General features: G+C 36.2%; 1 protein-coding gene and 1 long non-coding RNA gene across 4 annotated transcripts; one reads left to right on the top strand and one right to left on the bottom strand.

Annotated features, from left to right (window-relative positions):
- The first annotated feature begins 7,303 nt into the window (after positions 1 to 7,303).
- On the top strand, positions 7,304 to 8,885 carry LOC137746117 (uncharacterized). Of its 3 annotated transcripts, none has more exons than XR_011069766.1 (5): positions 7,304 to 7,547; positions 7,740 to 7,851; positions 8,157 to 8,272; positions 8,501 to 8,616; positions 8,725 to 8,885. It is a non-coding gene; the product is annotated as an uncharacterized lncRNA (long non-coding RNA). The 3 variants fall into 3 exon arrangements; XR_011069765.1 differs by adding an exon at positions 8,377 to 8,417 and having other exon boundaries at positions 8,501 to 8,885; XR_011069764.1 differs by having other exon boundaries at positions 8,501 to 8,885.
- A 3,749-nt stretch (positions 8,886 to 12,634) lies between these two features.
- Positions 12,635 to 14,525, bottom strand: LOC137745914 (uncharacterized). Its single transcript, XM_068485947.1, has 2 exons — positions 13,504 to 14,525; positions 12,635 to 13,273 (listed from the first exon to the last, which is right to left on the bottom strand). The coding sequence occupies exons 1-2, from the start codon at positions 14,411 to 14,413 to the stop codon at positions 12,918 to 12,920; spliced, it is 1,266 nt and encodes a 421-aa protein (XP_068342048.1). The 5' UTR covers positions 14,414 to 14,525; the 3' UTR covers positions 12,635 to 12,917.
- Positions 14,526 to 20,768: the final 6,243 nt, after the last annotated feature.

Genomic DNA, 20,768 nt, shown 5'->3' with positions numbered 1-20,768 from the left:
TGGGAGTGCCAAATTCATATTCAAACGAAAAAAGGTATCGAGAGATCCTGAAAAAAACGTTGTTTACGAAGGAGAGATTGATCTAATCCAAATATTCCTTCAAAGTTTCCATTGCAAATTAAACAACAAATATACAAAAATGAGAAAGCCATGTGCGATGTGTCATACCCTAGCTTCTTCCATCTGCGATAGCAGCAAAAGGGACATATCGAATAATGCTAGTAATAATCTTGGTCTCCAAGTTTCACATATATACAGAATCTGTTCTATTGAGGTCCAGCTATTTTTCAGACGTACGTTACCGTGTTTTTCCCTCTCTGTGTCGCTGCCGCTTCTCTATCTCTAGCTGTCACGTATAATTACAGGTCATGACTTTGTGTATTTTTCACCGACGCATGTAAATATAGGATTTTGTGCTGAACAATTCGGTGGTCCAAATATGCATGCATGTTTGCCGCCGTGGAGAACCTTAGCTTTGGTTGCAGATATGTGCAAATATCGATCGGATATATAGATACCCAAAGTTGTAATTTGATTGTTAGTACCATTTCTTGTCAATTTGTTGTGCAATGCATTCTGCTGGACCACTGATATCAGCACAAGCAAACTGGAGCCTACTATTTCTTTTTATTATTTTTTTTTTTTTGCTTGAAAAGTCTTCACTTGTTCACAAGTTTTAACAGCATCTTCAACGGGAGAAGTTGTGTAAAGGAGGTTTTTGGCTCCAAGCTAAGTGGGGTTAATTTCAATATGTAAAAAGATGTTTAAATCTGAATCTACATATTGTTTGGCAACTATAACCTGATGTATTTACACAGTTTGCGCATGAACAATAACAAAGAGTGTGAAAAGAGATTGACATAACCCCTCACTTTGATTATTGAGATTGACAATTAATAGAAGTGGTCCCTAATTTTTCACCATAAATCATTTTGGTATTTCAATGGAAAATCCCCGTTAAATAGAAAGCAAGTGGAGAGGTTGATTGGACAAAAATATCCTCAATTTAACGGAGATTTTTCACGGAAAGACCAAAATAATTGACGGTGGACAAACTCAGAGACCACTTATATCGATTTTCAATCTCAATGACCAATTAAATTGAGGAGCTAATTATGTTAATCCCAAGAACCATTTTGGCTAAAAAGCCTTGGTTCTTATTAGACTTGTGGATGTGTTTTAAAGGTAGGAAGTTGAGGTTTCACTATAAAATTAATCAGAAATACAGGAAGTAACCAAATTATTCTAAGCACATGCAAAGTTTCGTTTATCTCCGATGTCGAATTTGTACTCTCTAACACTAATTTCAAACTTTTAACAATGTGAACTGATCTAATGTGCTACATTGGTCAATAATTATTTGGAGTAATGATATCAGTCTCCATTTTGTTGAATTAACTTCTGAACTCAATTGTCATAAAATAGTTGTTGGTTGACAAGAGAAAAATGCGAGTTTGTGGTGCTTTCCTACGAAACTATTGAAAATTAATTTTTCTTTTATATATTATGGACTTCAACTTGGCAACCCACATGGTTACTATTATAGGTGTAGTCGGCAGGAAAGCTTTTGTTTTGCATATTTCAATGCCATGGAATGTCTGCAATTATGCGTGCCACTTCTTAAGTTTGACCAGCTTGTATATTGAGGTGATGTTAACAAGATTACATAATCCAACTCTCTAATAAAAATAATCTCTCCCGTTTAACAAGTTCTGCCGGGCCTTGATTAATTAGTATAATCTCTCTTTTGAATGTAATCACATGGTTACAGTCCTCTTCTTTTATTTAATACTAATAAAAAGAAAAAATAATCGATATCGTATCATCTATTTGACTTTCTACAAATCTAGAGTAATATGTTATATGGAAAATGGGAACGGACTTTTCTTGACGTGCCACTACTTTTGTCAAACATTGGAAAATTCGTAAGCTTCTTGGAAATTATTTGCTAATTATTAATTAAAAAGAAAATTATTGAAAATGACTTGAAAATTTTGAGTTTATCGATAAGTACAAAATAAAGGGTAAAGTGAATAGTATCATAATTGACTTTTTAGTGTAAAAATGTGATTTTTCGTTAAAATAGACAGTACCGAAAGATTTTCGTTAAAATTCCCTTAATTAAAATGGACCACGGGAATTCGGAATTCTCACAATTTAATAAGTTACTAGAATCTCTCCAAACATATATATAGATTTTTTTTTCATGCGAAACATTAGAGTTTTTAATTGATAATTAACGAATGCTTTTAAGATAATATTACGTCTCATACGGATGCTCATGATAGGCCGGTGCTCATCTCCTAAGATACAACAATCTTCTGTTCTTGTGATAGTAGCACTCCAAACCACAATAACAAGCGAACCCAACTCTCTCAACGACTCTAAGAACAAACTTTTTTTTTTTCTCTTTAAAAGGAGGAGGTGGCAAGTCACGATTATCCATCCCTTCTGAATGTGGGAAGACTGACAGAGACATTTCAGCCTCCCCTATTCACAAATCTAGCTTTTACACCAACAGTGAGTTTCAAATCCGAGACCTTCAGTTTTTAGTTTGAAGAAAGCCTCACAATCCGTCATTCACCAGCTCGTGGTTCTAAGACACGGACTTAATTGAGTGCTTAAAATGATGCATGTTTAATATGAAAGTGTAGTTGTGAGTGAATTAAATATCTTTGTCAGGGGAACCAGATCGAAGCCTATCGATAGGAATTTCATATCTGTCGATGAAAGGATATAAACCAATAATTCAAAGGATACAAACCAAATTCAAAGGACACGTTCCAAAAGTATCTTCTGTATCTGATGAGAAGTACCCTTTCGTCATGCAATTCTTCCATCAGTGCCCAGTTGATCCATCCCTTCCTTTGATTCCAGGAAGTGTAAAACCCAAAGCCACAATTACTATAGCGGCATAATTAATGTCTATACCCAATGAATAACAATAATAAACAATTAACGTAACACACTTTTACGAGCGTCTAGCACTAGTTATATATTAAAAAAGGCCTCTCGCATGCACTTGAGCCTAAGTAGGGAAACTAGTTTCTTATTAAAGAAGGGGATTGGTTCTTTACTATTACTGAAGCTACTGAAAATTTCGTTAATTCATTTAGAATTTTCATTTCTCTCCACATGTAGGTGGCACTCAGATGGTTATTACTTATTAGTATTTTATTTTTTCTTCAGGTGGTATTTGCGCATATAACTAATTAAGAGATTGATAGCAAATGTGCCATTTTTTTAAATAAAAAAATAAAACAGTATGTGACCAATCATAGTCTTGATTCCGATAAAATAAGAAACAATTTAGAGTTTATTCATATAACAGATCGGATCAAATTTCAACACTTTCATTTAGTCCGTACCTCATTTTTATTCTTAGTTTTATTTATGTGGTAACTTTTTATTTGAGAAATGGTGTTAAATTCTTTACTAACAAGTACATGCGCAATATCCATTGTTACATTGGTCAGCGTTGCATCCAGGTGGGCATGTTGCCATGTACTTGCACTGCCAGTCCCAATAACAGAAGTGGTGAGGGTCATCATGTCGACGTCGACGTTCAACTCCAACTCCAGGACGAGAACCTGACAAAAATTAAGAAAAAATAATTAATATCATCAAATAATTAAGCAGGATAGTCTAGTTAACTACTCTTAACTAATTACTATTAAGAATTTATGAAAACATTAATCTTTTACTGTTTCATACCAGTGATTGCTTCTGCCATGGACTTCTTGTTTGCACAGCCACAAACACATCGACAAGTTTTGCACATGTTGGCTGTGCACTCACCACACAAGCTTAGACAATCAACAGGGAGTTCACATTGCACTGATGCGTCCTTTATTATGTCTCTTGCTTCAATTACTTTTGAAAAACCTGCAGTAATCGATTAACATTTTCATCTTCAGATTATTCATTCAGTTTCTAACCGTTATGAGTTCTTGTGGACGACAGTTTTTAATTAATAATAAAAATAAATTAAAACTAAACTTTAGAAATAAATAAGGTAAGTAGTGATTTGGCCCGGTCGATATAACATTCCTCATCAATATACTGCATTCTGAGTTCGAACTCTTTCTTATCTTCATTGTTTAAGATGAGTAAATTTTACAATCGTGTTGTCGAAATATAGAAATGCAACGTGAAAAGAAAGTGGCATACCAAAGGCAAAAACTAGAAGCGCCATCAAGAAAATCACTTTGGCTTTCTCCATTTGTTTCCCTAAGACCCGAAATATAATGCTTAATTAGATAGAATGTCGAGAATAGGATGAAAACTTATGGATTTGTGTACCATATTTATAGCATAGTGTAGAGCAAACTCAATGGTAAGGAGGTTAAAGGGGAAGAAGATAGTTTATTCGTACGTAGGGGATTCTCTAAGCCTCTATTGATGGCAGTCATGCCTGTTGCATGCTTCAGTGCCCCAAACAAATTACACTCCAGATCACTCCACATTTTTTTGCCCGTGAGTTTTAAAATAAATTACATTTCAATTACTTAGGTCTTTCTTAATTTTAAAAAGAAACTAGCTAGTAATTTCGCCACAGCAGTCCACCATTTTAAGGATTGAAATGACTCACAAAGGCATTTATAGCTTTCATTAGGCTCTCACACTTGTAAAGAACTCCTTGAATTGAAGTTGATCTCGAATGAAGGCTAAAAATACAAAAACTTTCTTTTTTGGTCAGCTTAAAAAAATACAAAATATATGTGGATTATGGGCCAAACTAGAGGTGCCAAATCAATTCATAGGGTCGTTAATGGGTACCTATTAAGATCCATTTAGTTTGATTTCATCTTACATCATCATCACAACTACCAACTTTGTCTATATATTACTGTGATAACAAACTAAAAGTGTTGCAAAGAGTACCCATTAACAACTCAATAGGTTGATTTGATACCTCTAATCCAAACTTCATCATACTTGAACAAAACAATCATGAACCATGTGCCATAGATGGGTTTAGCACTAGCATATTCATACTCATACTTCCTTTCCCTTCGGAATAATCTTTCTTCTTGCCTTACAAATTAATCGCTTGTGTGGTCAACCAAGTCCTTTGAACTCCACCTTGGTTGACGGCTTTGCCAAATCGGCTGTCAAGTCCTTTCCATGATGCAAACTTTGTGGCAAAAACAAAGTAGTGATTATAATCAGCTGCAGCAATCTGAGCTTCAGCAGCAGCAGCAGCAGCAGCAAAGGCCTGAAATTGGTTACCATAGTGCACCGCATCCTTTTCCATAATCGGGCCGTGATCATGATTATTTGGGAACTTTTGATGGAGTTGGCGTGGTAAACCATAAAAGAAAAAGTTACCACAACCAAACTTCACAGTGAAAATGGACTGATTGGAAACTCTAATTATTCTTCAATCACAGGTCATCGCTGATGGCCCACGGTGGGGTTTAAATAACCAGCCTGAGTTTTCCTGGGTTTATTGGATGGTTGAAGAATGTTTGGTAGGATTTTTATCACTTTTAAAAGTATGGATAAAAATATTTAAAAATACTTGTAAGAGTACATGATTATCGTAGTACAGCAACTTAAGAAAGGTCGTTTTCCACATTGATTGAATGAATAATTTATATTTAAACTAATCCTCAGCTAATTATTTGAAACAAAGTTTCGAAAAAGGTTGATTTTGGAATTTAAAATAACAAAAACGAATTTAAATAAAAACAATTAAATAGATCAACAAAGTAAAGAAGCAAAATAAAACAATTTTGGAAAACAATTTAAACACTAGGTTCCGCCGTCATCATTATCAATCCTATGAAATTTTACCAATTACTTATGAATTTCCACATCTATGCTTTGAATGTTAGGCTTTCCTAATACATATTTTCTTTGATGTTCAAGCGAAAATGTATATCTGACATGCAACCCGCCTGTGATATTCAAATCAAATATAAATATGCAAGACTCATTAAGCTTTTGTGAAAACCCTTTGAAAAACCATGCAACTCTTAAGAGTGTGATGTTCGCCCTAAGTGAACTTACAATTACTAATCACAAGAAGCCCTCCTCAATTTTAGGGTGATGTTCCAACAAAAATTGCATCAAATTACTTGTCTAAATACCTTAGTGTGTGTTGACTTAAAAATCCGAAAATCCCCTAAAAATTTGAAAAAATTGTTTTGAAAAACCCAAAAAGAGTTGGTCGTGAATCACTAAGACAATTAGATAGTTTAATCACGGTGATTAATAATTCAAAGCAAGCATGTATCCATTCATAAGCAAATTAATAAAATCACATATTCATGGTAAGGCTCGTGGCCTCTCCCTAGCAAAACAACTAGTTACACATAATCATAATAAAAACTAAAGAAAATATTATTAACTAGAAAAATGATTGAAAACACCGTAAGCAAGTTCGAAATTCTCCAGAATAATGCGTATTCTCTCCAATCCAAGCTTTATTTATACTACTACAAAATAAAAACCTACCTAGAGAAGGTCTTAGAATAAGACTAGGAAACTAAATAAATTAAAATAAATTAAGAAACATAATCCTAAAGTGACTAGTAAAATTCGCCTAAAATCTGCACAATCACATTTTGGACCCAAATCTACTCCAAAACCGGCCCAAAATGGAATTAAAGCTTGGATTATGCTGAACACTTCTCTAGAAGGTCACAAATCCATCGGAGGTCATATTGGGCTCCAAAAATCACAATTAAGCCAAAAAAAGTCACTTTCCAGCACTGCTTCTTTATTTCATCACCAAAAAATAACCGCTTGGTAGAAAAATGTGAAACTTTGACACGAACAAGCTAAGAGACTCACAAACATCCTCTAATTGGAATCACTCAAAAATTCTACCGTTTGACTACTTTTTGCTCAAGAGGAAGTCAAAATTCCTACATTAAGAATATAAATCAAAGTATCAAAATTCTCACAAAATAACTAATAAATTAATACTAAGATAAAGGTAAAATATATAGTATAATATCGACTTATCAATGTTCATTTTACTGATCGCGCCCGATCCCATATAACCAAATGGTATAAATTTTTACCCTTTTAGTAATTTTCAAGTACCAATGCCTAGGGGTGGAAAAAAAATACCAAAAATCCTGAAAAATTTAGGTACTCAATCCCTAACCAATCCCGAAATTTAGGTACGGAAATCGGTCTCACAATCTGACTTTTTTGGTAATCCCAAACCGAAATGAAATTAAAAAATATATAGTTTTAAATATTATATACCGTGATAATTAATCTCAGCCGTTGATTCAAAATGAAACCCTCTCTCAGTCTCAGCGACCTCACGGTCCTCACCTTCACTTTCAGACTGTCTGAGTCTGGAAGACTGAAACTCTCCGCCCGACCCCGAACCCACCTTCACTCTTTAACTCTCTCTCCCTCTCCCTCCCTCTCTCTCTCTCTCACCACATCCACTCTTTCACTCTCTCCCCCTTACCTTCACGCTACATCCAATGTTCCATTTTCTTTTTGCATTTGACAACTTCCTCTGCATTCGATAATCAATACAGCCACATCTGCTTCCTTCTACTTCTCTCCTCATTAAGGTAATCTTCTTGTCTTCATCAGGTAATCTTGATGTGGGCAAGTCTGTTTGTGGCTTCAATTCGTTTTTAATTTGGGCATTTGAATTCTAGTGTTTTGGATTTGGGGTTTTCAATTTCGTGTTATATTTTGTTTGAAATTTGGGGTTTTTAATCATATGGTTCTTCTATAATTCATTTATTTCCTCCTCGAAGCTAGCATACCCGAGCTCCTTCGCCTCCTCCTCGAACTCTTTCTGTGGAATCGGGACTTGCAGCCAAGCACGGAGATCCGATACAACATTATCATGCACTGATCTTTGATTTAGTGAGTGGAAACCATAATGGTTCATTTACCTTGATTTATGGTTGCTCTTAATCTTTGTAATGGACTTGAGATATAATATTTCTGTTTCTGGTGTATTCCTTCTGCACTGCTCGATGCATCTTATTCGTTTTGTGTTGAATAGAAAAGTTTGTTCTTCTAGATTAGGGTTTGTAAAATTTAGCAAATGGAACTGATATGGAGGTTGTTGAAACCTGTCGAAATGTGGGCATAATTTTTGGGGTTAAGTTTATATTGATTTCGGGTTTTGCAAATTGATGATCTCACACTTTGTGTTTGATGAATAGCATTTCGAGCCAGCGGAAGTTGGAATGCTTGCTAGGTGCTTCTGTATACCTCTCGTATCTATTCGTGTGGGGAAGATCAAGAAGCAAGGGACTCTCTTGTGTCCCACTGCTGCTAGGTAAACATCAGACTATCAATGTCCATTGGTGCTTTGGTTTGGTGTGTTTGTTTGTTTGAAATGTTATTTGTAATTGATGTTTTTCATTATTTTTGTTCTTCTAGCAAATGGAACTGATATGGAGGTTGTTGAAACCTGTCGAAATGTGGGCATACTTTTTGGGGTTAAGTTTATATTGATTTCGGGTTTTGCAAGTTGATGATCTCACACTTTGTGTTTGATGAATAGCATTTCGAGCCGGCGGAAGTTGGAATGCTTGCTAGGTGCTTCTGTATACCTCTCGTATCTATTCGTGTGGGGAAGATCAACAAGCAAGGGACTCTCTTGTGTCCCACTGCTGCTAGGTAAACATCCGACTATCGATATCCATTGGTGCTTTGGTTTGGTGTGTTTGTTTGTTTGAAATGTTGTTTGTAATTGATGTTTTTCATTATTTTTGCTCGTTTAAATAGTTTGAACAAGAACCGTACAAAGTCAATCACTTAGAACAGCTGATTGTCTTTGCGTTTGGATAGCTTTGCTGGAAATCTTTGGCTTTCGATTTAACTGTTGTTAGTAATGTCCTGATGTTAGTACTGTCCGATGTTTCACAGTTAATCAAACATTTAATTTACTCCTGTTAGTTCAAATTTGTCCGATATTAATTGCAGAATGGATTTTGTTAATTCCAATAGGCGATTTTGTTACTTAATAATATAGGAAGGATTTTGGTTTGATTATGTTAATTGCAGAATGACAATTGGGCTGACAATTTCAATATTAAAGGTTAAAGTTTAGCCCAAAAGCTCAATATGTCAAGTATTGGTCCAATAGCCCAAAAGCCCAAAACTATTTCGGGATTCCTGATTTGTCCCAAAATCCCAAAACTATTTCAGGATTTCCAAAAATTTGGTTTAGGATCAATCTTGAAATTTGGATTCCCGAAAACTTTGGTGTGGGAATCAAAACTAGGATTTCGGTTCGGTATTCCATACCGAATCAGCCCTACCAATGCCATTTACATTCTAAGAAGGTTTCAATGAATGCTCTTTTTCTTGGTTGTTTATTTTCTTTTCCATTTCTGTTTCATGTTCGTGGCTGTATTCTAGGGTTTCTTGGAAAGTGGAAGCACTCTGTTCTATACGATAAAGATGTCAAACGAATTACCCTTAACATTATGATCCATATGATCCTCCTCATAGTTTTTAGGGACTCTTTATAGAATCCTCAGTTCTCATTTACCAAGGATGAGAGATTTTTTAGAGTGACCATCGTATGAGGTGGTATATCAGGTGTCCTTATATAAATGGTGGAATGTGTATGTTAAAAGGTTAATAACTTAAAAATTTTAATTTTCAACCACTTACATAAAAACACGTGGTGTATCATCCGTGTTTCTGTCACAACTAAAAATTTATCACTAAAGAGCACTTCGCATGCATGATGTGTTTTCGCCCAATACGTGGAGACAGGCTCGCCGTGTCTAGATGGAAAGATTGCATGTGTTTCTGGGGAGAGAATTTTGATTGGGGGCAAGCCTAAGCACTTTCATAAGAAACGGGTGTAATATGGAAGAGATTCTCTCTTACAACTAAAACATAATTTTAGCGGCATTACTCATTTAATAATATTTAACACGGTGTTTAAAATGTAAATCACTCCTCCAGTAGCGGCTCATCCCACGTGTTTAGAATGGGTAGTCGAGCTGCTATACGAAATTTTTTTCTTGTGATTAGGTTTACCAAAGTGCTTAATAAGTTGGCTTCCGATCCAAATAGGGTTTCCAGATAGGGCTTCAGCTTCCAATTCCAGCGATGTGAGAAATAAGAGAGAATGCATATATTTTCAAGGACAATCAAGAATCCCACTCCTTCCATTCCACATCTCTTGTAAAGGAACGCTACCATCAGTCGTCTACGATTACAACTTATGTATAAGCAATTCTCTTTTGCTAGCAAAATATAGTTTTATGAGTGAGTCACCTATCCAATAGATGTTTTACACATGTTCAAAAATAGTAAATCACTCGTCCAATGATTGCTTATTACGTTGTGAATTGATGAAAGGAAAGTATATATCTCCTTACGTAAGTACAACCTCTGATACTCGTGGTCCTACCTGTTTGAGAGAGTGGCTAGTTAAGTTGCTATGCGAGAAATTTTCTTGTTATTAGGATTACCAGTGCTTAGGGGGGTTCCAGATAGGGCGTCAGCCTCCTGTAATCCCTTCACGCGATGTAAGAAATGGATAAACTGTCAAAAGTTCCAATAAAGGGTAAAAACCCAGTCTCTTGGGCAGCAGAAACTCACTCCGCCTCTTATTTCTTAATATTAATAGTAAGTATCCCCAACTGGTGCTTAGGGCGGCCTTCTTCATTTATTTCTGGTTCATTCGCGAACAAGACAAGTTGAAACATAGTAAGAGAAGTCATCCTAACAAACGGTTATTATAGACCTACGTGGAAAGCTTTCGATGGAAAAAGAAAGTGAGACGCAAGTGTGGCTGCCATTCCAAGGCTTTTATGCTACCATTCAGGCCTTATTTAAGATAGGAGAATGAGGTTAAAGCCGTCTTTTGCCTACAACGAGCAGCAGACTCTGGTTTTGAGTGCATGTCTGGAAGCCCGATTGAAGTTCCCACCCCATTTCCAATCAAAACGAGCATGTGACACTTCTTGTTGAGAATGAGTCACACGTTGATGGGAGGAGGGATTGCATGGGCTTATAAGAGATTGAGCTTCTCTCCCACATTGATGGAATGAAGGACATTGCATGGGTTTATAAGAGGTTAGGCTTCTCATCATATTGCCAATTGATTTTATGGTGTAACCCCAACTTTCTTCACTTCTAAGGGACATTCACACTTGTGGTTCCACTTTTTCTTTTTGCTATAATAGGAAGACTTGTGAAAAGTCTTCAGAGACTCAGCCCCTACCTTTTTTTTCATGAAATGAAAGCTGACTAGCAATCGCTCGTTTTTCTTATTAGCATGGATTGGATGTTAATAATGAAGGGCAGAACATCTATTAGAAGGGGGAGTTCCTATCGATTTCCCCCGGTTGCTAGCCCCTTTCCCAATTTACTATGTGAGGTCTTGAGTGAGAATCATAATTTCCCCATAGAAGTTCCTATTGGTTCTATTGATTATTGATTCGACTAGAGGGACTCCTAGCACCAAACTTGTATGGAAGTGCTTCTATCATCACATAATTAGCAAGAAATGGGCGTTGGAACAAGTCTTCCTAGAATTCTTAGTTAGAGCATCCTCCTTTTTCTACAACAGCGGACAAGCGGTGAATTCACCTTGGCGAACTTAAAACAGAAAATACATCTTGATGAAAATAGTTCAATTCCTTAGGTTGTACCTTATACAGGCTAGGCTGCCACTACCAAAGTTATAGTCAAGATTTGGTTTTCTTTTTAGCAAGAACACGATATCCCTTTTGCAAAAACCTGCAGACCCCATATCCTGCCACTTTAGCACCTTGTGATTTTTGAGAATGATCATTACGACCGTTAGCAAGTTTCAATTACAAAGATTTTACTACACTACTTATAACTTTTTCACCGAAGCCGAAAGAATAATCTCTCTCTTTTCACGCATCTCTCGATTTTTACCTTCAGTCGTCGACGACTCTATGGCTAGTCGTCTACGATTACGACTCGCAGGCTCACATACCCTACACTGCTGATGCTATCATAATTCGGCTCACCTCATTAATAGCGACGACTTATATTGGATGTTAAGCTTTCATAATCTAATGATGGAACTGCAATGAATGTGCAAATTACTCAAATGGAAGGCGGCTAACGTTTCTCTAGGATTGTTGACTTCTTGGCCCCATGATGTACCGACATAAACTACAGAAGTCATCAAAGTTTTCACAAAATAACTGTTAGTTTCTTCTTTTCTGCGGTGGATTCTCATGCAGAAAGCTTTGTTTTTAGAGAGTTTTAACAAAACACTATTGATATTGTTTATTTTAACGAAAAATCATATTTTTACACTAAAAAGTTAATTCTGATACTATTCACGAACAACACATTTTTGTCATTTTCGTTAAAACTCAAAGTTTTCAAACTCTCTTCATTAATTTTCTTATATTTTTATTTGGTTGATAATAATAATTTGCTGTAATTTACTAGTGTAGATGTGACATTATATTGTGGCATTAAACACTCTCCACCTACTACCTTGTTGGGGGTGTATGTTCATATGTAGAAAGTATTAAAGAAGGGACCATTTGATCACAAAGAAACAATTTTTTTGTTGCGCTAAAGCTCGTTTATACGAAGGTATTCAATTTCAGAAAAACTAAATCATAGTCAATGCTAATCAGTTTATAAGATTCTAATTATTCAACATTTTCGCAAGACAAGTGTATAAACTCATTGAAATTACATTTAGAATTTCATGGAAAATACTACAAAATCCTGCCAATTTTTATGGAGGCAGGAGGTGTAAGCAATCACATATTCCAATTGCTTTCGTTGCTGCTATACTTGCTGTCAGTGCCTCAGCTGTCGCTAAAAGGCTCGAACTCCTTTGGAACCGAAATGGAAGAGCATAAGCTTCAACTAAAAGTGTAGGGTTTCAAAGTTCTAGAGCCTAGAGGGAGAAACATTTGAAGAATATTTACGACATTTCAGAAAAGTTTCTTTGTTCTTCAAGCAGTAGCATTGCAAGTCCACAGATTTCCCCATATATTTTCATAAGAAATCTCAATATATTCATCAATGGTCTGGTGCACTAGCATGTCCAGAATCCGCCCTTCAAATTCCTCGCAGATTTCTTCGAAACCTTTGAACCCGACCGCATTCTTGGCCACCCAATTTGATTCTTTCAAATCCTCCTCCATCCAATTTTGGATTTTGGAAGCCAGCAGCTCTGCGTAGTCTCTGGTTTCCTCCTTAATCGGCTCAAAATCTTTCCTTTTAGCTGCGTTCACTTCTGATCTGTCACTAAAAGGAGCTTTTGGCGACGGTTTCACCTTAGAGTTCAAATCCATGGGAATTGAATATCCTATAAGAAAAATTAACCCACACAAGTGAATTTAGAATAAATTGGTTATACAATGTGCTGAATTGCAATCAAAATTGAGGAAACAAAAGCAGACATGCGTTTAGTCAAGTTGATTATCTGTATGCTCATTTTACGCTTGGTTCCCAAACTGTTTTTTCATAATTTAAAGATTAGAGTAATTAGAATATCGTTGTAACATGAAAAACAAAATTTGAGGAAACAAAACAAACCTGATAACCAAGCTTCATGCTCGATCAAAATGTCATCAATGCCAGGAACAGAAACAACACTTGTATCATTCTCTGAGGAACCATGAAAATCTGCAGCCACTTTTTCCTTTTCAGCTTCAATTTTCTGCTTTCTCTTCTTGATTCTTGGTTCCACCACAACTTTCTTCTTCTGGGTTGTTTTCTTCATTGCAATATTTTCTCTCTCCCCCTTCAAATTTGCACCACCATTTTTAGAACTCTTCGAAGATTTGGCACCAAAATCCCTTCTGGGCTCATCTTTTAACCTACAAATGTTCTTGTTTTGCTTTATCATTACTATTTTCTCCTTCTTCTTCTCCTTCATAATCTCACCACTCTCTCTGTTTTTCTCCTTGTCCTTCCTGTTCCTCTGTTCCTTCTTCCCCTGCCTCAACTCCCCAAAACTCGACTCGGATTTCTTCACCTTCGACCCAACTTCCTTTGATTTCTCACCCACATTGTCCAAATACACAACCACAAAATCATGGCTGCTCTTCTGACGATTCATTACCTCCGGGACTTCGCGAAAAGAGACCGAGGTTCGAACCCTTCGATGCTGGTGATTCTGATGATCATTCGAGTCGAAATCCATCAAGTAATCTGCAAAACTCAGTGACCTACTCCGACTGACCAAGTCCGGGCCTCTTGAAACCCAATTTGTTTCCGGCAACGAGTCCAAACCCATCAGCCTTGCCACGATTCCAGGCGTGACAGAAGCTGAAGACTGAATTTTGGGATCAGGGTTTTGTTTTCTGGGGGGTTTTGCGAGCTGGGTTGTGTTAGAATCTGAAATTTGGTCTGATGGATGAGTCGGAACGCTTCCATTGCACAAAAGCCTGCGCAGAATGATATTGAAGCAGCCGGAGGTCTGATGAACTGAGTTGCTACTCATGACTGTAAATTTGTAGAGAGAGAGTTTAAGTTGTGTTTTAGGAGTGAGAGAGGGGTTTTTGGGTGATTGGTGCTGGTTGCTTATCAAGGAAGGATTGAAGACTTTGGTCGTTGAGTTCACATTAGGAACTAGAAATATAGAGAGGATGGGAACACTGGTGTTCAGACGCGCACTTTGGTCGCGTAAAGAATGTATTAGTTTAACACAAATTGACCTTTCAACGTGTTGCTGTCAGCCATGGAGATTTATAGTGGGTTATTATTGAATCTCTTCGGTCTAATTCTTCTCATCAAACAATTCAGATCTTTAAAATTTAATCCAACGACGAAAAATACAGGTTTATTTTAAAAGTTTATAATAACTTTAACCATTAGATTAAATTTCGAGGATCCAAATTGTTTGATAAAGAGAATTAGGAGGAATGAATCAATCCCTTTCCATAATTTAAGAACTCTACTTGGCCTATACTATAGAATATGGTATTTGAAAATATCAATTCTATTTATATCACATCAACTACTAAGCTACGTGGCGGAAAGATCGTCATATTTCAAATTCAAGTTTAAAATATTATTAGCTTTCGTCTTTATTTACAAATTACATCTTGATCCGCATACAAAAATTAATCCAGGAAAGTCACCTGAAAAAATATTGGATGCATGTCAAATTGTAACTTATTTGTTTTTGATCAAAATCATTGTGACTTATAAATTAATACGTGTCAAGCTGTGATTTACTCGCAAAATATTTTACATGAATTGATTGGTTTATTACATGCATCTATCACATGAGAAATCAATAAGCTATTGGGATTCTAAGGCACTGTATCTCCAACCTATCATGCAACGTTAGATTTTCTCACATAGGATCATGTGACTAACTTGACGTATTGTTATATTTTTTTAACAAACGAAAGACAATCTACACAAAATTCATCCAAACTATAAAAAGAAGTGGAATTTGAAGATTTAATGTGTTGAAGAATAAGACTATATCGACCAAAATAACATATTGTTTACGAATAAATGCTTTCTTGACGTCCAATTGCATTTAGGGTTGGTACTGAAGAGCTAGCAAGCATGAAGAAGAATTAAAACATGGAGTTGAAAATTGAAGAAACGCGTGGGTCGCATTTGGGTCCTTCATCTCCATTGGTGTTGCCATTTTGGGGATGTTATTTTCTTTTTCCCCCTCGTGGAGGAGGAGTAAGATGCCGAAGTTGTTGACCTGATATTCTTCCATTTTTCTGAAATTTGAGAAACAGGTAGTACGAATTCCAATTTCCAACTCACCGACTTTGCTGACTCTTAATTTGGGAGCTTATCGGGTTCAATTGGTTCTAAAGCTCAGGTGGCCTTGCACAGTTGAGTGTGGTGGTCCAGCCCAAAGTTATCTGACTCGTAATTTGGTTGACCATAAGAGCTTTATGGAGGGGAAAATGTAGAAGTATGGAAAAAATAGGTCCAGCTACGCAATGAGCATGTTATAATAATTTGATAATAAATGCGTCATTCATCATATCTAAACTAAATATCTCTTTTAAAAAAAAAAAATATATATATATATATCATTAAAAAGTAGTATTAAAAGTTTAAAAGCGAGTTTGATTTATGTTTTAGTTAAATTGTCCATTATTTTACCAAAGGTATTAAGAAAGATTGTAACTTTAAGGGTTATTTCAGTAAATTTCAAAACAATTGACTAAAGTATTATATGCCCTAGATCACATAAGTGTAAAATGTGATCGACCCTTGGTTACAATTTGCTTGACTAAAGGTGTTGATTAATTTGTCATTTGCAGTTTTTTATATATAATAATATTCTACTTTAAAGAGACGATTAGATACATGGGTTAAATCAGTTGGGCATAGATAGTATGTCCGCCTCAACCCAAGTTCAAATGCCTCTCTCCTCCATACATTAGAGCAGCTTAATTACTCTGGCCTAAAGAGAAAGCCATTGTTAATTATCAAACTAGTCGTACAATAAAAAAAGGAGAAAATACTAAGGGGATTCACCCCCAAAGAGTCCGCATAGACTGGCTAGACACTTGGATTTTAAAAACTAAACCACATGGAACCCTACAAGGGAGAGAGTCTTGGTTGGGCTTGCTTTCGAGCGAGTCCGCCTGGCAATCCTCATAAAAAAATCATAATTAATTATTAAACTTGTTATTTGAGTTGAAGGTGACACTTCATAGTAATCAATAAAATGGAATATCAATGTCACCCTCATACAAGGCGCGGACGTTGTCTGAGAAAATGACTCGGCCATTTGTCCAGTTAGGGATTGGATTAGTCAAATTATGCTTTCGTCGTTTAATTCGACGCATTGAGACCAAAGGAGTGGGGCAAAATTTGCTTTAACACAAATTGACCTGTCAACGTGCTGCTGTCAGCCATGGAGATTTATATTGGATTATTATTTAAGAACTCTACTTGGCCTATACTATAGAATATGGTGAAATATCTTTTCTATTTATATCACATCAATTACTAATACTATGTAGCGGGAAAATCGTTATATTTTTAAATTCAAATTTAAAATATAACGAGTCTTTCGTCTTTATTTACAAGTCACATTTTTGCAAAACTAATTCAGAAAAATGACCGAAAAAAAATATCACACGCATGTTAATTAATTGTGACTTACTTATTTCTGACCAAAACCATTGCGACTTATTTATTAATGTGTGTCAAGTTGTGATTAACTCACAAAATATTTTACGTGAATTGATTAGTTTATTACATACCTCTATCATAGGAGAAATCTATATGCAATCGTGATGCTAAAGCAATGTATTTCCAATCTACCACACAAAGTTATATTTTCTCACATGGTATATCATGTGACTAATTTGAATTATTGTTATATGTTTTTTTAATAAACGATAGACAATATACAGAAAAATTCATCCAAACAACAAAGTGACATGAGAATTTGAAGGCTTAATGAGTCGAAGAATAAGACTATATATACCATATATTAAGAAAACCCTCCTTGTCAGCTTTTTGCCACTTTTTTTTTTTAATTTTGCCCTCACTTTTGAGACACACTCTTGACCAAAAAGAGGGCAAAATAGTAATTTGAAAATGACAATCATATCCTTATTTTTTTTCTATTTTACCCTCACTTTTGATACACAATATTTACAAAAAAGGAGGTTAAAATAGTAATTTTGTACCTTTTTCCAAAATGACAATTATATCCCCATTTGTCACACCCCAGCCCGGGACCTCACCACATCCCGGGCTTGACTCTACCGTAGTACGATATTATCCGTTTTGGGCCCCTACCACACCCTCACGGTTTTGTTTATGGGAACTCACACGAGAACTTCCCAGTGGGTCGTCCATCATGGGATTGCTCTCGCGTGAACTTACTTATACCATAGCATTTTCAAGTATATATAAATTGTCACATCCCCGGCTCGACTCCACCGTAGCACGATATTGTCCGCTTTGAGCCCATACCACACCCTCATGGTTTTGTTTCTGGGAACTCACACGAGAACTTCCCAGTGGGTCACCCATCATGGGATTGCTCTCACGCGCTACTCGCTTAACTTTGGAGTTCCTACGGAACCCGAAGCCAGTGAGCTCCCAAAAAACTTCGTGCTAGATAGAGATAGGAATATACATACAAGGCTCACTGCCCTGGGTGATGTGGTATCTTACAATCCATCCCCTTAGGGGCCCGATGTCCTCGTCGGCACACCACGACCAGGGTTAGGCTCTGATACCAAATTGTCACATCCTAGCCCGAGCCCCCACCACATCCCAGGCTTGACTCCACCATAGCACGATATTGTCCACTTTGAGCCCTGACCACGCTCTCACGGTTTTGTTTCTGGGAACTCACACGAGAACTTCCTAGTGGGTCGCCTTTCATGGGATTGCTCTCACGCGCTACTCGCTTAATTTCGGAGTTCCTAAGGAACCCGAAGCTAGTGAGCTCCCAAAATGCCTCGTGCTAGGTAGAGATGAGAATATACATATAAAGCTCACTCCCTTGGGCGATGTGGGATCTTACAATAATTTGGTATCAGAGCCAATCCATGGCCGGATGTGTGCTGACGATGACGTCTGACCCCTAAGGGGGTGAATTGTAAGATCCCACATCGCCCAGGGGAGTGGATCATGTAAGCCTTGTATGTATATTCTCATCTCTACCTAGCACGATGCTTTTTGGGAGCTCACTGGCTTTGGGTTCCATTGGAACTTCGAAGTTAAGTGAGTAGTGCGCGAGAGCAATCCCATGATGGGTAACCCACTGGGAAGTTCTCGTGTAAGTTTCCAAAAACAAAACTGTGAGGGCGTGGTCAGGGTCCAAAGCGGACAATATCGTGCTACGGTGGAGTCGTGTCTGGGATGTGGTGGGGGCCCGGGCCGGGATGTGAATACCATTTTCCCTATTTACCCTCACTTTTGATACACAATATTGACATAAAGAGGGCAAAATAGTAAATATGTAATATTAAGAAAAATATGTCCTTATTAAGAGATTCCATCATCATTGTCTCATACTCTTTTTAAAAAAATTAAAAACTAATCACACTCCTTAATCAAAAAAAAAAAAAAAAAAAAAATTGTTCACACACAAAGTGTATGCTCATCTTCTAGTATTTATATTTTAGTTGAATTGTCCATTGTTTTACCAAAAGCATTAAGAAGGATTGTAACTTTAAAGATTATTTTTGTAAATTTCAAAACAATTGACTAAAGTATTATATGCCCTAGATCACATAGGTGTAAAATGTGATTGACCCTTGGTTACAATTTGCTTGACTCATTTGCAGCATTTTACATATAATAATATTCTACTTTAAAGAGACGATAAGATATCTGGGTTAAACCAGTTAGGCATCCGCCTCGACCCAAGTTCAAATGCTTCTCTCCTCCATACATTAGAGCAGCTTAATTAGCCTTGCCCAAAGAGAAAGCCATAGTTAATTAACAAACTCGTCGCACAACAAAAAGAAAGGAGAAAATACTAAGGGGACGCGCCCCCAAGGAGTCCGCATAGACTTGCTAGATATGTGGGTTTCAAAAACTAAACCACATGGAACCCTACAAGGGATAGAGTTTTGGTTGGACTCAAGGGCGAAGCTATGATTTTCTTTTTCTTTTTTTTTTTTTCTTTTTTTTTTTCTTTTTTTGGGTGGGCTAGCTGAATAGTACCATAAAATCATATGTTTAATTTTTTTTGTTATATAAAATTATATAATAATCAATATAAAAGAACAACAATATAATATAAATTATTCTCAAAATCATTAACCCTAACCAATAAATTCAAGGATCATATAAATAATTAACCTACTAATTAAATCAAGAATAAGTAAATAAAGATATTAAGAACGTACCAAAGGTGACATTCATTGGAAAATTGCAACAGAAAGTAAGGAATTGCAAAGATAGAGATTTAATTGTGGATTTAAAAAATTATTTTTCTTTTCTTGAGTAAGAAGCATAGAGGCTAAATTACATAGGGTACATGGTCTTTTTCTTTAAAGAATAGAATAAAAGGGGACTGTAAATAGTAATAATTTATAATTTTTAGCGTAAAACATATTATTTACTACCTATCCTCTACTAAATATACATTAAAAAATAATCTGTATTGAAATTGAGTAGGCTATAAGACCATCTTCAATGGTGACTTATAACCTAAAATTTCCCCTTCCCCCCCCCCCCCCCCCCCCCCAAAAATCCACTCCAACCCATGACCCAAAATTAACCTAAAACTCATTTGAGGGTCAAATACCAGCCCTGTTTTAGGCCACAAAGCAAAATGGGCCCCACCAACTAAGATTGAAACTGAGGCTGTGAAGCCCAGTTCCCTTTCCCTACTCGCCTACGCGCTGCACGCGCTAGGCATTTTCAAAAAAGCAATAGCCCCACGTGGGGGTGTTCCCCCGCCTGTCAATGCAATAAGTAGCCCAACGGATACTTTTTATAATCCAACAGCTACGTTTAAATGGGCCGTTGGTTAATCCAATGGTCCAGGTTCAAATATTTTTTTTTTTTAGTTTTATATTTATATATTTATTGAATCCAACAATTTAGATCGAATATAATTAAATATAACGGTAAAAAAAAGATCTAACGGTCCAAATTTAAATCCAACGGCTAGAATAATTTTAAAAAATTATTTAACTTAAAATTCAACCAAAAACTCTATAAATACCTATGTATTTGTTCAAACATCCACACAAAACTCACTTTTCTCCTACAATTCTTCCAATTTTTCTTTATACCATTTCTTCTCATTTCCAAAATTTTCAAGATAGCAAAAGAGCATGTTAGAGGTCGTAATTGGACCTTTGATGAAGATATTGCTTTATGTTTGGCAT

The sequence above is a fragment of the Pyrus communis genome, chromosome 9 (assembly GCF_963583255.1).
Source record: "Pyrus communis chromosome 9, drPyrComm1.1, whole genome shotgun sequence".
Lineage (NCBI taxonomy): Eukaryota > Viridiplantae > Streptophyta > Magnoliopsida > Rosales > Rosaceae > Pyrus > Pyrus communis.
Note: the sequence above shows the minus strand (reverse complement) of the source record. Positions and strands in the feature narration are given on the sequence as shown.

What these genes read in the sequence shown, in the direction of transcription:
- LOC137745914 (XM_068485947.1), bottom strand. Translation starts at nt 14,413, where the DNA reads ATGAGTAGCAACTCAGTTCATCAGACCTCCGGCTGCTTCAATATCATT. An exon ending in GCATGAAGCTTGGTTATCAG is followed by an intron (nt 13,274 to 13,503) that starts GTTTGTTTTGTT and finishes TTTTTCTTATAG; the next exon opens with GATATTCAATTCCCATGGAT.